Below are 18,730 nucleotides of genomic sequence, written 5' to 3'. Positions count from 1 at the left end.
AACATTCATACTACCCACCATGAATTCTGCATCTTTTACTTCTCCCTCACAGTCAATAGCCTTCAAAAACATTGCTCCGTTTGGGGGATGCAAGATAACATTGACCAAGGGACAGTTTTTGCAATCTTTCCATTCATCAAAGACAATAGACATGCCTGATTGAACCTAAGAATCTCTTATTGGTTTTAGTTGGGTCTCTCCCTTTTTTCTCTAATTATGTGATAAGCTGGTGCACAAGATTTCATATCCATGGCCTTGGTAACCAAAAAGCATTATATATTGCTTGCAACATCTTCCTCCAATAAGGTGATCTCACTAAGTTGAATGGAACACCATTCACATAAGGGAAACGTCCAATTTTTTCAGCAGTAGTATCTTTCAACTTATTTTAAAATGCCTTGTTTAATGGTCCTCTCTTGCGGGTGGCAATTTGTGGCTTTTCTATATCATCATCCACCCTAGAAGCTATTGGTAAGAAGGGATCGCTAGAGGCTTTTTGAGTGGGTGGTGTCATTGTTTTTCACCTTGTTTGCCTTTTGCAATTAATTTATCAACATTTTCTTGTTCTAATTATGAATACTGCTATTTGCCCAGCTAACAATCCCCTCTTATCTAGTCCCTCACACATATTAATCCCTTAATCCCTAGTGCCAGAAAGTGAAGTTTGACTCGGGAGTAGGAGCTTCTATATTGTGTGTTGCAAAAGTTACATTTGCAAATAAACCCCCCACCTACAACACTAAGAAATTCTTGTAGTGTATCTCCTTAAAGGAGACGCTTTATCAATTTTAAATAGTTGAGACCCCTCCCCACCCATTGAGCTGTGACTGCTCATTGTCGTAATCTATAACAAAAATGAAAAAGAACACATACTTCAAAACTTCTACAAAAACTTGAAATTTATAATTTTTCTTTTTCAGAAAACTTGAAACAATCTATATCAGGAACCTAAATAATATGGTTGAAATGCATACCTTGAACTCTCAAATCTGCTTTTTGGAAGGTATTTGCCACTCCACATTCGATCTCCTTCAAATACAATCATCTCGCTTCAAATTTGCATGACGGAGAGAGAAAATGAGAGATGAAATATCTTTGTGAACTCCATTTAGGGGTCATTTTAGGTCTTAAGTCAAAATAATTATAAAAATATCAATTGTCAAAGTTTGGCCTGTGTGTCCCTGGGGATCTGTGTGGGATTCCCCTTGGTCTGCGTGGATTTGCAAATGATTCACCCTGGATTCAGACAGGGTCCGTATTTGACTCTGTCCAAATCTGGCATGAATTGATTCACAAATCCAGATACAATAGGCGGCCTGTATGCATGAATCCAGTAACGTAATATAAATTTGAAAGGTCAAGGTCCTTAAGAAAGGTTTGAGCTGCAACCCATTTTGACTGAATGGTGGAACAAGTTGACACTAGAATGCATCTCTTCTTGTACATGCCTTACTCATGGATGCTACTTAAATTGGCTGGCTTGCTTTTTCTCAAAGAGTGGCCCCATGTTGGTATCATGAAGTTAGTGATAGATATAAGAAGGTAGCTGCCTCAAGCTTTGCTGAATTCCATGTGGAAGACATGATTGTGGATGTGTTTCAGAATTCTCTAGACTCAGACTGCTGGGAGGCTTCTCTTAGTTCTTTTCAGGACAAGTATAAGAAAGATGTCTCAAAAAAGATAGGGGTTTCAATGATCAAGAATTCATGCTCCTATTGTCTCTAGACGTCAATATGTTTTTCAAATTTCTCTATTCTATTTTATATTCTTATAATACACAATTGGGTTTTATTTTAATTTAATTTATAATTAAAATTTGAGTTTAGCTTTGTTTGTGTAAGTTGCAAGTCACTCTTCATCTAAGTAGGATAGGAATACATGCTCCTTTTCCCTCTCAGTTGAACCCAATCAGTTGGTAGTAGAAAATGCAGAAGTGTCGGGGTATGTGAGCATTCCTACCCGTACCTACTATTACACAAGCTGCTCAACTGCAATCACAGGGCGACATCACATTGGGATGGGCTTGACAGGGGTAAGAGGCCTATGTATGGCTTTCACAGTAGAACTAGTGGGAGCAACACTACTACTTGTACCACTATATTTGGTTCCCTTTCTATTGAATCATTTTCTGATTTTGGTGAAGTGTAAAATAATTATTTATCCATCTAATTTTTGAGTTTAATCAGAGATTTATTATTAGCATGACCATTGATTACTTTCGTTGTTTGGAAAATTAAAATATATCATTTGGTAAACAATTAGCAATTATCAGTTTCATTTTATTATTTTCATTTATATTATACATATAATGCTTAATAAGCTTATTTTGCCTATATAGTTTATTATTTTTGTATGAATGTCACTCAGCTAAGCTGAAAGTGAGATTCCTATTTTTCTTGTATAGTTCAATTTTTTTTTCTTAAATTTTTATTATTATATTATTTTTGTTCAAATGCACCCAAGTACCAAATCTGAGGACCCAATTATTTTAGCAAACATTTCTGCCCATTGAATCTACCCTAAGTGAACCATGCCCTGGTAATTTAGCTGCTAATTGAGTTAATATCGGAGGAAGACATTAATGCACTAAATAAGGGTCTTTCACCTCAATGCGTTTTTGGGACTGGCAAAGCTTTATATCAGCATTATAAGGTTCATTTGATCAAAATGTATATATGTGTGGGTCCATGCATTGACAAGCTCCAGTTGCTCGACTGTTATGAAGAATGTATCCTTGGTTCAATTGATATTCTCTTAAGGTTCTTGATATTAATATTTGCAATGTTTTCTTGTATTCCATTCGTTGATGTCTTGTGACATCATGCTGCTTGTTGGTGTCACAAGTTCCTCTGAATACTACGGGAGCCCATGGCCTTATTATATTGAAATTGCATATCAGGTTTACTAACTTTTGTCTTATTATTTTGTATTGGGAGCTTATTTAACTTAGTAGTTCTAGTATAAAGAGATGATTTTATTTTACCTGCTGATGCCTATGATATTACCTGCTTTGGGACATTATTTATACACTACCATTTTCTCTTATGCATCGTGGTACAGATTTTTGTTAGTGCTTAATGATATGAAATTTTATGCCAGAGCTAAGTTTAAGTGTGTACTTCCTTTTCTTAGGTTTAAATGAATTCCTCACTTTCTGTATTTTGTGAATTGTACTTTTAACTTATAGGTGGAAGAGAAAGGATTAACTCCAGAAACTGCTGACAGCATTGGATCTTTTGTATTAAATAAGGGAAGGCCATTGGAAATGCTTGCAAAACTTAAACAGAAAGACAGCTCTTTTCTGAAGCATGATGGCTCTGTACTAGCACTACAGGAATTGGAAACATTATTCAATTATCTATATCAATCAAGTTGTCTGGACAAGATATCTTTTGATCTTAGCCTTGCTAGAGGTCTTGATTACTACACTGGAGTAATATATGAAGCTGTGTTCAAGGGCACAACGCAGGTTTGTCAAAAAGCTTTACAAACAAGCTTTCTGTACCTTTAAGGTTATAATGCTCTTGATATGCTTTAGGTCTATTCTCTGCTTTTTGTTGGAAAAATAAAAATAATGCTATAGATTGAAATCATGTGGACATTTGTTCCTTTCCTGAACTCATTGAAACATAACAACAAATCTAATCGTAATGAATACATTTTGATGAAGTAAAATATTTTTTTCTTTTCATGTTGTAGTACCTGTAAATTGGAGAAGCAATGCCAGAGCTATATTCTCTCTATGATTGGTCAGTTGAGTTTCTATAGAGGCTCTTGCCCAAGGCAAGTGATCTAAGTACATGCCAGGTTGTATAAATGGAAAAGAATAGAAAAGATAAATTCTAAACTGTACTGCTTAAAACTGCCAGTGCAACCTTCGTGGCAAAAATGATCACCCTACTTTTAGAAACTAAACCATAAACCACATACAACAAGCTCAACAAAGAGAATTAACAATCAGTGGGTTTGATGGTGACTCCTCTAGAGGATACACTTTTAATGCCTGGCTCCAAGAAAGTGCAATGGATGGCATGATAAACCCCGTTAGATGGTAAAGTGTACATTGAAATTATTGAGATAATCGATATATTACAAAGGAGTGGAAGACTTATTAAATAGGCGATTATAGAAGATCTTTCCATAATGGAAATGATCGAGAACTGAAGACATGAAAAAAAGTTACAAAAAACTAAACAACTTAAATGACTATTATAAGGTAAATATACATGCCAGAGATATCCAATTCATTGTCCGTGAGAACAATCTAGAGATTATCCATGTAGAAGGATAGATATAGGCAATATAAATCTTAGTCAAGGTGCTTTTTGGGAAGAGATTGGGTAATTTACAATCTCCTCATCTATTTTGCCAAAGCACAAGGACCTCTTCATACTGACCAAATTTGGAGCAGTTTAATAAAATAGAATTTTTTTTAAGGATTAAAGTGGCTCATAATCCAGTCCTTGGTCATTTCATCTGGCATTTGCATATTTAGCTTAACTGAAGAATCTATGACAGTGGAAGCTCTAGTTCACGACACTCCATTTTTACTCAAATCTTCATCTCTCTAAATTATCTTAATGAATTTTGGGGTAGCAGCTTGAGGAATACACAAGGTACACTAGAGGCAGCAGTATGAGACTGTGCCACTGTATGGTGAATCTCTTTATGCTGGTTTGCGTTTTATGCTGCAATACTAAGAAAACACTTCCAAAGAAGTGAAAAACAAGACCAACCAACTGTAGAGACATTGAAAAGGAGAATAAATGTAAGCTTCGAACTCTTGTCCCAGCCTAAACATATGAATAACTTTGATGCAAGAGACCTTGCATTGAAAAGACGGTGTTCTCTAGTGTAAAGTTTGATTATTAGATATGTGTCCTACCATCATTTGTTAAGTTTTGCCCAAAAATAAAGATAAACAGCAATAAGCAAGACCAAAAATAGGTACAAAAGGTACAAGAAATTGTTGAATTTCTGAGGATCGCTGCATATCTACTAAGCACTGCCATAATGTTTGGTATGCGTTTTCCAAATGGCAGCGTCCTCTTGTATTTGTATGAGGAATAAACCAAGAGAAGAGACATGTGCCTTCATGAAACATGTGTATTCATCTATCCTACTAAAGTTACCTAAACATCAACACTCCCTCTTAGCTAAGGAGGATAAACACATGACATGTATTACACCATTGGTAGGCATGGCAAATTTTAAAGATATGTTTGATCAGAAGTTATCCAATATTTTGATAACACGTATGATATCAAGAGTATTGGCCCTTAGAATATTAACATATGTTATTCATTAAAAATCTATGTGTTGTTCTCCAAAATATCAACACTTGATATTCACCATGTACTTAATAAGGCAATGGTCTCTAGGATACAACATATGCTATTCACCATTTTGATCTCACATTTGAGTATTGGTCTCTAGAATAACAATATATGATAGTCATCAAATACTCTTAGTAATGGCCTTCAAAATGTTGAGATGCAAAATATTCACCAAGTATTGTGAGTAATGGTCTCCTGAACATCAAGTTGCATGATATTCACCAAGTACTTTGTATAATGGCCTCTAGAACATCAATTTGCTTAATATTCACCATGTACTCAAAAAATGTTTAAAAGGTATGTGCACATGCATTCTCATAATGCTTACCATATAGGCATCCACCATCCAAAGTATAATCTATTATTATCTACATAGACATCGTAAGATATCCATCATAATAGAAAATTAAGTATTGTAGGATTGTCACCTTTCAATAACTTTTGCAAATACAAGTGACATCATTTGGAAGTCATCACTTCCTCATGATGTACATAGGGAGTAGGCCCATTAAAATCACACAATCATGAGGTATATTCATGAATCACAGCTCTCTTGACTACTATAATTTATTAATCACTGGAGAATCCATTACAACATGGTTTACTTCCTCTAAATCAGTATGATCAAGATCACCGAAGGTTGATCAACTCTTATCCTCTATCTGCTTCCTCTCTTTCAAGGTTGCCTCTAATGAAATGTCAAGCTCCCTCTGAATGAAAATCTCCCTCTTCCTCTTACTCAAGGTGTGGGATTACACTTTTCTCACCATCTGCTTAATGCCACTACTTTGATTCCTATACAAGTCACCACTGCTTTGACCCCTTCATTACCATTAGTTGCTTACTGGTCGCTACTAACTTTCTTTGTTTTATTCCATTTCATATTTATAGTGGTAACTTTTTGAATTACAGAACAATTATTATCATATCTCTACTACCTTAGTGGTAGGTCCCATGATGCATGCAACGTACTTCTTACTCTTACCTACAACATGATGTTCTACCAATAATTCACACCCAAGATCTGATGTGTCCAATTTTGTAATTTAGGGCAAACGATGCGGACGCTGTAGAGGACGACTCAAAAAATTAGATACGCATAACAAGCAGTGAGTGGTCATTGATTTTTGATGTTGGCTTGTTTCATTATCTATTTCTTTCTACGGTCCTCTGTTAGATGTGTGTGTGTGTTTTTTCTCCATCACTGATGTCCTTATTATGGTGATTGTAAACATTTTTTCCTTCTGACAGGTCTGTAATTATTGCTTGTTCTCTAATTGATTCCAAATACTTGCTGAATGTCTTCAGGATATATTTCTTATGTTTTGTATTCTCTCATTCATTCTAGAGTTTAATAGTTATTACCACCATGGAGTTGAATATCTGGTTATGCGCTATTCTCTCCTCTATCCAGGAATCACACCCTGTCTGGTTATGCCGATAAATCTCCTTTTTAATATACTGATAACTTCCAGTGGTCTTCGTTACTGTTCGTTATGTTAAGGCTGCCTGGGATGGTATTTTTATCTAGGTGCAGGCTGACTGTCACTATCGCTCCTTTTAATTCGATGGCTTTCTTCCTCTTCGCTGAGTTAATTTGCTTGTTTGTTTTTAATTTGGGGACTCCATGCAAACTCCCCGATCATTGTCCTCAATACTAAGACTTGTATTAATTCAAGGTGGAAGAGATGTCGGAACTGATCTCAACTAAATGTCCTATCAATTGCTTATCAGGATTGTGCCCTGAATCAATCTGCTGCTGCCCTATTTTAAATCTGCTCCTTATTTCATTCCAGACTTCAATATTTTCTTGGTCTGCTGACTCTTTTAACTTCATCTATTTTAGTTTGGTATCCTCACTATCAATATATTTTCCCACGGCATCAATGTGAATGTTTAAACTGGATAATTGTGTATGGACTGCGATCTCACATATTCTTTCCCCTATTTTATACAGTCTTCTCTTCTGTTTGATGACATTGTTGTGCAGGTATTTGTTGGAGCACCTCTATTTGATACAATGTTCATCTAAAAAATAAAAAATAAATTTTTAGATTCCCAGTGGTTTGAACCTGCTCTGATACCATGTTAGTTTTGAGAGGATCGCTGCAATGTAATAGCACTGCCATAATGTCTGGTATGTACTTTCCAAATGGCAGCATTCTCTTGTATTTATATGCTTCATGAGACATGTCTATTCATTAATATAATTAATATAATGAAAAACTTAATTAAAGTTATATATATATATATATATATATATATATATCATTGTAATTATATTAATTTCTCTTTGATCTCACAGGTTTATCCTACTAGAGTTACCAAAACATCAGCAAATATTAACTTAAATATTATCACAAATGTCTCTTTCAGCTGAACATGACCATAATGGTCATAACAAACATATTTCTATTTCATAAGACTAGAAATGAAGATCTCTATCACAGCTACCATTTTCAACATCATTCAACATTGAAAGAAGAAAAATCACAAAATAAATGCAATTGATCCCTGATTAATAGGGATTACTAATTTTTTCCCTGTTAAAATTGCATTTTTGAAACAAATTGTTGATTTCTGATTTAGACCAAATTTTTTCCTGATATTATTGTGATTAAACATGATTTCAATTTTTTTCCCATGTTGTAGGCTTAGTTGACAGAGTTCAATGCATTTATTTGCGCTTGATATATCTTACTTACATGATTAATTTTATTTATCTATATATACCTTAGCACTACATTTAGTAACCAATTCCTTGTGTTGTTGGCGAACAACAACATCAACACAATGACAGATATGCATGCTGAAGCTGTCAATTTCCTATGAAATGGAAAATCTTGTTGTTGGTGAATGCTGCTGCTGAAAAAAAAAGCTTTGGATTTGTCATTGTTTACTGTCTAGAAAGCTGAGGGTGGTCAGAAGAAAGTATGCTTTAGGGGCTCTTGCTTCTATTCTATTGGCTTCACCAAAGAGGAAGTTATCCTGAACAAAGTAATGAGAATCGGAATCGGCAAGGCCGAATCGAATCGTGAATCGACCATGAATCCCCCATGAATCAGCTATGAATCAGCAAATTAAAAAAAACTCTTCAAATTTAGAGATTTCAACAATTTAAAACTTATTTCATGCACCCTTTATTGAATATAACTTAAACACACTATAACATCATCAAATAGAAGTTAACATACATAAATGATAAATCCATTAGATTCGTAACTATGCTACACGTAAAATGTAATTTGGAGGCTGTAGCTGAATTAAATTACTAAATAGAAATCATATGATCATAATGATTCAAATCATAGAATGTATGTAAGATGAATATCCATAAGACATCAAATCATAAATGTACGTAATAATCTAAGATGAAGATCTATAAAATGTATGTCTATCAATAGCTGTAAACAAAATGAAAAAAAAGGCTCCAACTCAAGCCTCATCATCATCTTTAAGCTCGGTCGCAGCCTCAGTCTTAGCCTTTGAGTATCCAGTTGGCCTACTAGAAAGGCGTCTAAGGTAGGTCCTAGAGGACTGCCAAGCCATACCTCCCGCATGTAAGATGGGATCACGAACAACATCACTATGGCCTATGTCTATGCGTGTGCGTGTGGGTGTGTGTCTACTAGTGCTTGAACGTGCTCTAGCTGCCTCCTCTGCCATGGCCACAACCTCAACCTCTCTATCCACTTGGTCAACCCACTCATGGTCTTCCTCAGTGAAGACTAGATCCATAGCTTCAGTGAGCTACTCTGATTCTGGATCAATCTCCTCCAGAATGATAGAAGAGGAGTTAGCGCCCAAAATTTGTCTGATCCTAAGACAAAGGTTGTAATGAACAAAGACAAGATCATTCAAGCTCTGCATAGTCAACCTATTTCTCCTCTTCGAGTGGATGTGCTTGAACATGGACCAATTTTGTTCACATCTAGAAGCGCTGCTTCGCTGACTCAGAATACAAATGGCAATTTTTTGAAGTTTTAGGGTTGTGGGCCCAAACATTTGCCACCATCTATCTAAAATAAGTGAAAACAAAAACAATTAGTCTCATTTACAACTTTAAAATTACATAATCAACAATTAAAATGCACAACTTATAAGTCATAAACTTTAGATTCATGAATATATTATTTAATTTTTACTTGGTTGTATTGTTGTCCGAGCATCTGTGGCCATCCTGCCAGAGAAAAGTGGCCCTTCTTTATTATTGAACTTGTTGAGCTCAATGATTGCAACTGCATTATCCTCATCACTATTCAACCTTTGGATCATTGTATATAAGCCGGTGAGAACCTCCTCATCTGCCTTGAAGTCAGGATGGAAATGAAATACCAGATTCAAAAAGTAAGTTGCTGCATGGATGGGTTGGTGGAGCTGATTTTTCCATCTCCTATCAATGATATCCCAAATAGGAACAGACTTCTCCTACACTCCTGCATACTGGGCTCTAATGGTTTCCTTGGCCCTATCCATGCCCTCATAAATGTAGCCCATAGAGGGCTTCTCCCTTTCAGCAGTTCGTAGGAGAGATACAAGGGGCTCAATGACCTGCATATAATGTAAAAAAAATGAGTCAAAACTTAAATATAAAATAATATAACTTAAAGTGAAACTAAATCATTAAACAATTCAATATTAAATATTAAATATTAAATACTAAATGTTAAATTGCAATAAATTTACCTTAAGGATTTCTTTAGCATGTTTCCAAAAACCATCATCACCAAAGATGAAATTCAACACATCTACCCCTGTAGTGGTCGTAGCATAGGAAGATGAAATCCACTCCCGCCCAACAAACATGCTCCTCAAATCATCCCTTGATGTCGACAAGGTCTGCAGTGTGATGAAATTCGAGGCAAACCTCGTGATGCTTGGACGAGCTAACTCCTTGCTTCTTGTGTAGTCCCTCATTGCGCTAAGGACAAATGAATGATTATAGATAAACTTGCATTGTTATTTGCCCTTACGACACATGATTTGACCCACTCAAGCTTGCCAATTTCCTCCAACATGAGTTCAATGCAGTGTGCCGCACAAGGAGACCAAAATATGGTGGGGTGCCTTTCCATCAAAAGTTTACTTACAAAATTTTTAAGTTAATTAGAAATTCAAACATGTTAGAACTTAGGAAACTTAGAATCAGAAAAAGTTCAAAATTCAAATAAATTTATTTTCAAAACTTGAAAAGTTAAAAGTTTACTTGCAGTAACATAACTTGCTGCATTATCTGTCACCACCTGCACCACATGTTGTTCCCCCACCTCTGCTATGACTTCCTCAATAACCTCACATAAGTATGTGACATTTTTTATATGAGTGGACGCATCAATGGATTTGAGGAACATGGTATATCCTACAAAACAATGAATTATAATGAATCATCAACAAATTAGCAATCAATAAATCAAAATTTGAAATATTCAGTCATGATTCACAATTCACTATGTAGGTAGGAAAGTAGAATGATCAGTCACCTCCACAGGAAACAAGAAAATTGAGGAGTGTTCTATTCCTCCTATCTCTACAACCAGCAGTCATGATGGTGCAACCTTTTTCGATCCACTACTTTTAGTGCTCGTCAAGCTCAACCTTCATATCCTTTACTATTTCATCCCAGAGCTATCCACTTAACGCAGCCTCAGTAGGGGCTTTAAACCCTAGACCACAAATGCCAACTGCATCTATCATGTTTTGCCAATAAGGAGCCCTATCACAAATAGATTATGATTAGAAATTTAGATGTCAAATCATTATGTAAGCTTGTAAAGTGAATCTATGATTAATCAATGAATCATAAAACAAGTAGATATAATTAAAGTTTTACTTTAACCTTAAAGAAAACAAAGAAAAAATAATCAATTACCTGGTTGCAACAAATGGAATGTTGCAAAAGTACCAAAATTTGCAAATCTCTTTTCTAGCAACATCATGAATCTCCTTATTCAAACCCATGCCCTCAAGTGTGGGTTGTGAGCCAGGAGTAGTGCGGAGCACAAAGTAACTATCCAATCTGTTTTTCCGCACTCTAGGCTACAATAGGTTGGAGTTGGACTCAATCGCAGTATAAGACCGACTAGAACTAGCACTAGCACTAGCATGAGCACTAGAACTAAAACGAAAAGGAGGCCTGGAAGAACCCTCTCCAATAGAACCTATGAATGTGGAAGATGATGTAGATGCAGATGCGGCTACGGGAGCATGAGAGCCAATAGCCCTTAACCCTTCAAATTGCATTTTCTTATTCATTTCTCTTGTTCATATTTTTCTAACGCCACTAAACAAGTGCATTTTGCCTCAGCAGTTTGTTGAGTGCAAATTGTATTATCATGTCCAAGTATAGCAGCAATGTGGTATTTGAATCTATAAATACCACCAGAATTTATTTTATTACAAAACATACATTTCATTTGAAATTTGTTTTTTCCAAGGAACTCTTTGGTATATTTCCAATGTTCATCTTTTTTTCCCATTGCGGAAAATGAAAGCAAAGGGCTGCTGCAATAAGAAAATTCAAGTAAAACTTCAAAGTTTGAAACTAATAAACAAAAGCTACAAAACAACAAACCCTAGTTTGCAATTTGGTAAAACTAAAAAAAATTTAAGATTTGCAAATGAAAACTAAAAAATTTAACAAAAATTGTATAATACACCAACATGCAAAAAAATTCAACACTTACCTCTTGCAAATGAGTTGAGGAGTGTTGCTATTGACTCCTTAATGCTCCCAATGCAATTTATGGCCTCCCCAGATGGACTTCTGATCTCTTTGGTGCTTTTCCTTCTTGCTGGTTGGAAACCCATGGTTTTCTTTTCTCTTCTCCTCTATCACTTTTCCTCTATTCTTTTCATGCTTAACAATTAGAATGCCCTTTAGGGTTAAAAGAAAGAGGAAAGACCAAAAAGAAAACAAAAAAAAGTGTTTTATTAAAAAAATAAGTCCACTTTATGCCTTGCCGCGCGGCCGATTCATGGAGCCGATTTAGGCGATTTTTTCCATGAATCGCATGAATCAGCGATTCATGAGAAAAAAAATGGCTGATTTGATTCATGACTCGTGAAAAATCGCCTAGGTTGAATCGGGGCGATTTCATGGTGATTCTCGGAACTCTGATCCTGAGCAAAGAGAAGGTGGAAAACAACCTCACCCTCATTAGCATTCCTCATACCAAATGTTATGGCCTTTTCTGTCTAAGCATGATAACTGCAAAGAGACTCTTGGAGAACAATAAAGAATTAGTGACAGATCAGTCTCTCCCTAGCAAGCAAGCTTGTTCCTCTAAATCTGACTTGTACTTCCTGACAGCCGGTCATATTTACAAGCCATGGATAAATATTCATTGTCAACATTTGTAATTAGTTCGGTTCTTATTTCATTAATCATTTGAGAACTAATAAAGACTAAGATGTAGTATTGTAGTTCACGTGCTCGTTTCTTAGCTTACAAGATATTATGGTAGGTTCCAATGAGAAAACTAAAATCCTTTGTAGCTTTGATAGATACCCAATTGAATATGCTGAACCCTTTTGTAGGTGACATAGAAATTAAAAACTTGGTCGTCTAGTAGTTTTTATGGTTCCCAAGGCTATATCGATTCCCTACGTAACATAACCTTTTAGTATGATTGTCTTTGGTAGTAGTATAATGCTTGATTAAAAGATTAAACAAAATGAAAGGAAAAATCATATTTTTCTTTAGCTCCGTGATGATGCAATCTGCTTCCCCCTGATGTGTTTGTGTCCACTGTGAGATCATTTTCACATCATGAATGTTGGTTCTTCCCGTTGTGCCCCTTGTCTGGGTCATGAGCTTCTTCCATGTGTGCCTTCTAGTTTTTAGTTGCCTTGGACCATTCGTCTTTGTGTTTGTAAGGACGACACCTACAATACATGAGCCGTGTCAGCAATCTCTATAAAAAATGGAAAAATTCAAAGAGAGTCAAGGTCATTAGCCAGTCAATAATTACAATTTTCATTTAATTAAAAAGAAATATATACATAAGTATGAAGAAGAAGATAAAACAAAAGGTCCTAAATTTAAAAACATCTGTTTATCAAGATTTATGAACCTCGTATGCCAAAGAGACCATGAATGAGTTACCAAAATACCAAGATGTCCTAAGCATGATGGCCTTTCTGATAGGAGCTCCAGAACCTGCTCAAGAAACACAAAGGGCAAGAATATTGTAGCAATGCTTTACCACCCTATCACGAAGTTGTTAAGCTTCCCAAGAATCTTTTCTCTCATGAAAGATAACTAACGTAGCAATGAGGAAGATTAAACAAATAAAACCAAGAGAAATAATGGAATTGTGTGAAGGATAAGCTCATAACCTGATACAGTGTAAAATATGGTCACATAGTAAGGGCATGTCAAATTATGTCCCTAAAATCAACCACCCTCACATAATTAGAGGAATCATTAGTTTTATCTCTCGTTAAAGGAGTGAATGTTATCAAAAAATTATGTCAAAATGGAGGGAAATATAATAAAAAATCCATCCAAATTAATCATCATGCTAAACAAGATTCTCAAAATCAATGTCATCATTACTGCAACATAATAACACACCTAGACACAAGTAAGCATTTATCTACTTAAAAACATGCATGCTACATTTATTATTTATGCTATTTTCAAATCATTAATAGAGAGGAGACTAAGCTAGCTGCAACAATCACTATATGATTGGAAACACATAAAACTAATAAGCCAGTTATTAGCGTTACAGAATTTGGCGAGTTTGAGCAGGACTTGGCAAGTCCCAAGGCGAGGTGGCCGAAACGAGGCTGGTTGCTTCTGGACTCGGATTCGGACTTGGACTCGATTCAGTCTTGGCTGAGTTTTGCTTGACTTGTTGAGTCCTGTTCGGCTGCCTTGACCGGTAGCTAATGCCCATAAAGTGGCAAGAAGAACTTCTTAAATGTTATTTCCTTGTTTGTTTTGGTTTGTAATGCACGACTAAGACCTAAAAAGGTCATTCTATCACTTGCAAACACAAAGAGTAGAGAAAGAAGACTTGAGAGAAGAGTATCAAGGGCTTTTAGCTCAGGGGCAAGATAGTTTATACAAATATAACATTTAAGTTCTTTCTTATACTTTAAGTTATATTTGTATAAATACTGTCAGGATGTTTGAGATAGGTTTTAGCTTCATAGGAGTCAAAATTCAGATTGTAGATTTTGGGGGTTTTCAAAAGATTCCAGGCTTAGCCAAATTTTAGGATTCAACATGCCTTCAACAGTGTTATCTCCCATAACTTGCCTTGGCTATTTGAGGTCAAATTAAGGCTAGAAGTTGATGATCCTGTCTTTAGCGGTGAAGAATTGGAGTTGGTTGATCAGGTGGATCGATAGGCAAATGCAGAGGTAGTGGCAATGGCAGTGGAGGAGGCTAGAGCACGAGGAGACCCTGTACAGGACCCTGAGGCCGAGAGTGATGGATCAGACTCAAATTATGAGGATTATTTAAGTATAATTAAAATCAGTAATATATTCTAAGTTAGTATGTATGTGTCCTTCAAAAATATTTTTGTATTTTCAAGTGTTCGATAAATTTACCAGTTTACAATTGAGTTGTTGCCCTAGCTTCCGATGAGTTTTGAGTTTTTAAATTTTTTGGGCCTATTGAGTCATTTCTGGGTTCAAGTTTTCCGCAATGGTAAGAGCATAAATGACAAATTTTTTCATTTCTCCAATTGATGGGATAAAATCTGAATTTCATTTGCTCCTTAAATCTCTGTTCTATTGAAATGCTGCAAGATATTTATTAAACCCAAATTTGGATTTATGTATGATGGAAATTAGTAATATTTTCTACAAAGTTAATATATTGTGTGTTTTTGAAGAATATTCTAAAATATTTATGTATTTTTATGGGTTCGATAATTTTACCAATTTATTAATGAGTTTTTCTCAAGTTTTTGATGAGTTTTGAATTTTTAGACTTTTTGGGCCTATGAAATGATTTCTGAGTTTAAGTTTTCCAGCAATGATATGAACATATATGACAAAAAAATTTGATGTCTCCAATTATTGGGATAAAATCTTAATTTTATTTGCTCCCTATATCTCCATGCTATTGGAATGCCCTTTTAACTTAAAAAAAATAAGTTCCCCCCCCTTTTCTATGTTTATTTACTACTTTTTTAAATACAATTTTTACCTGTTTAAATCATGATTAAAAAATAATTATTTTTCTAGTTTGCCAAATTTTTGACGAAAAGATTTTTGCTTCTATGATTCAAAAAATGTGGGGAATCTGAAGTTAGATGTAATTAGTGAAATAAAGGGGGGTGGGAGGAGGAATCATCCTTGAGTGATATTATTATGTCCTCAGTATGTGCTTTCTGCTTTTTGCCAAAACTAGGAGATGATCAATGTTGGCATTTACAAGGTGAGTGACCACTTTGTGACCTTTTATAACAAATTTTAAAATAAGCTACGCCCAATCTTTGATGTGGGGCAAACCTTTATTAACAATCAAGGAGTATCTTTCAATTGCCAGCTTCTTTTATAACAATTTTAAAAATAAGTTATGTCAAACCTTTGATCAATTGGGCAAGATTCCTATAAATTTATAAAATATTGTTTAACATCCGATTGTTTATTTGTTAGTAAGCAAACCTTTATTAACAATCAAGGAGTATCTTTCAGTTGCTAGCTTTTCACAATCCAAGAATGTGATTATCTTGAGACCTTGTAAAATTGCCAGAGTTTTTGTTGCATTGTTAGATTTGATAAGCAAATAAAAGGGCTGCCTTGGATGTAAATGATTGAAGGGGAACAAAATATAACCCCTGCAAAAGCCTTGCTTGGATTAAAGTTAAAAAGACTTCCTTAGGTGGCATTTGAAGATACAACTTTATGCTTAAAAGAATTAGCAACTACCATCAAGTTGGTGAATATTGGAGCTTTTTTACTTTTGTTAATTGGTTTTAAATTTATCCAGTCTTATCATTTCTATCTGTAATGCTCTTCTCTCGACCTAGTATGGTGTTCGCTAAAATTTTTGTAAGCCATTGTAACCACAGCTTACAAAATGGGAACTTTTAGGCAACGGTGTAGTGAGATAAATCTCTCCTCTCAGCAATAGGGGAGGCTCCCTTCTTACCGTAGGTGGCTACAACAAAGACCTAACTGGAATTGACAAAGGGGTAGTTTGCTGAATCAATTCCTCTTTTTTCAGGAATGATTTTCTATTTCCAACTACTAGTTGCAATTAAACAAAAGGAATCTATTGCTGTGGTGATACCGGTGGCTTAAGTATTGACATAAGAATGACCTTAAGACAACAGTTATACTTGACTTATGTGGTTGATAGTAAGAACCCAAAGTCTCCTACAAGCAACCTTCTTGAAACAAAAGGGCGAATAGCTATCAAAGCTCAAAGTCTTTATTCAACTATCCATATATGAAATAATATACTAAGATATGAAATAATATACTAAGAAATCAAGCTCAAAGTCTTCAAATCCTAGTACTCGGTACCACTAACAAACTAGATTAATCTCGTTTAAGAAAGCTCAAAGTCTTCCAAAATCAACATCAAACATTTAAATGCTTTTAAAGAGAGAAGTGACAAAGATGAATGAATCAATGTGACATAAGAAACAATGATCAATTCCATGTATCTGAACACAAAGTTTGGAAAAAACTTGCTTCTTTATTCACTTCAGAGATTTGCAACAAGAAATACAAAGCCTTCTAGTCAGAAGCCCAACCTTCTCCTATAAAGAAAAAGATGATTATTTGCAATGAACTCCCTCCTTTATATAGGAAAAACAAAGAGAGAAAGGTGGAGGAAAAAATCGAAAAACCTCAACCACCAATACTTATCCTAACTAACTACTTTGACTTTATTCAAAGTTACATGCCTAATGCAATTGCAACTTAACTACATGAGCTGATTGTACAGGTATATGTTATCTTGTACTTACAACATAGATGCTCTTTACATGTAACTTTCCTATCACAAATCTACTTAAAGCATGTAAAATATGATTTGGAGTTTTCACATGGTATCAACCAACTCTCCGAACTTTCGTAGGGACTCTCATACAACCACAACATCTGGTTCTCCATTGTGTTGTAAAATCATGAGAACTTTCTTTGAGTGCGCTTACTGCCCTAGATGTTTCCTTGTTACAATCCTCCACTTGATTATGCAAATTCTTCAGTGAAAACTTCCAATTTGCAAATGTGTCAAGCACATTGATGTTAAAGTCATCCAACTCAAGTTGTAGGCTAATAGCTCCTGCAAACTCTGTGAGAATTTCTTGTTGACTTCTTACTCCGTTGTCCTCATTGATGATCTCACATGGCAACTCTTTAAAAGCTTCTTTGATCTTATCTTCTTGAGTAAATACCAGAAGTACTTCTGCCTTTACCTCTTCTATGAGCTTTTGGAGAACTTGTTTCTTGTTTTCCATCACATGCACAAATCATGGTACATTTCAATGGATATAATGACATCATACTCACATAAGAAGTCTAAATTAACTTCTATTATGCTGTTCCAAGCACCAAGATCCCCATCCAACAACTCAAATTGATGGTTAAGTGATTTCAACATGTCATCCAATTTAACAGAGATTTCTCTTCCTTTTCTCAACTCCTGTTATACTTCTCGAATCACTTGGATTCCCTCTTTGTCAATATCGTTGTTTCATTCATCAACAATATGTGCCTTCCACTTCTCCCTTTCTGTGCGTACAATTGAAATAGGTTCACTACCTGCAGAAAACCTCTTCATCTCTTCGATGATTTCCAATAGACAAGCATTCTCTTCTTTGAGTTTCACTTTCTTTTCCCATAGTTCATGATTCTTTTGAGAAAGAAAGTTTACCGCCTCATGTGTATCTTGTTGATGACTTAGTCTTGTTTGCCTACCAAGTTCAAAACTTGTGATTCTGTAATCTACAGGCTGCATGTTTTCGGTAGATTTCTCCACAAAAGAGGTTCAGCCATTTCAATATACTTGATGTGATTATCATCAACCACCACTCGAGAAAGTGTTTTAACTTTTTTATTCTTTGAAACCCTTGGCTTGCTTATTTGTTTGTCATCTTCTTCGAGTGGAATTTCTTCTTTCTTTCTTTTCTGTGTAACAGTGCTCAACCATGGAGGAAGATCGAAAGAAGATGCACCAGTTGAAGTAGTAGTGACCATAGTTAACTTAGGATTACATTGAATAACAGTAGTAACTATAGCTGGTGTCTCAGTCTACATAGCCACAGGAGAAGTGCTATGTGTGACCTCAGTCATAAATTGTTCGAATTGAGATGAAGTTACATCAAGCAATGTTGTAGATTGAACAGTGGCAGAAGGAGTCGACAAGGAATATGCATCAAAAACATTCTCAAAATCACACTGATCTCCTTGTGCTTCTA

General features: G+C 35.3%; 1 protein-coding gene across 1 annotated transcript in view; it reads left to right on the top strand.

Moving 5' to 3' along the window:
- Positions 1-18,730, top strand: part of LOC149554436 (Class II aaRS and biotin synthetases superfamily protein) — a 78,912-nt gene that overhangs the window by 41,083 nt on the left and 19,099 nt on the right. Inside the window, exon 7 of the mRNA XM_089828490.1 lies at positions 3,188-3,469. Coding sequence (XP_089684616.1) covers positions 3,188-3,469 — 282 coding nt within the window. The remainder of the gene's footprint in view (positions 1-3,187; positions 3,470-18,730) is intronic.

Source organism: Cupressus sempervirens, chromosome 5 (genome assembly GCF_028749045.1).
Source record: "Cupressus sempervirens isolate cs-2001-9-10 chromosome 5, ASM2874904v1, whole genome shotgun sequence".
In the NCBI taxonomy this organism is placed as follows: Eukaryota; Viridiplantae; Streptophyta; class Pinopsida; order Cupressales; family Cupressaceae; genus Cupressus; species Cupressus sempervirens.
This window is presented reverse-complemented; position numbering and strand designations above follow the sequence as displayed.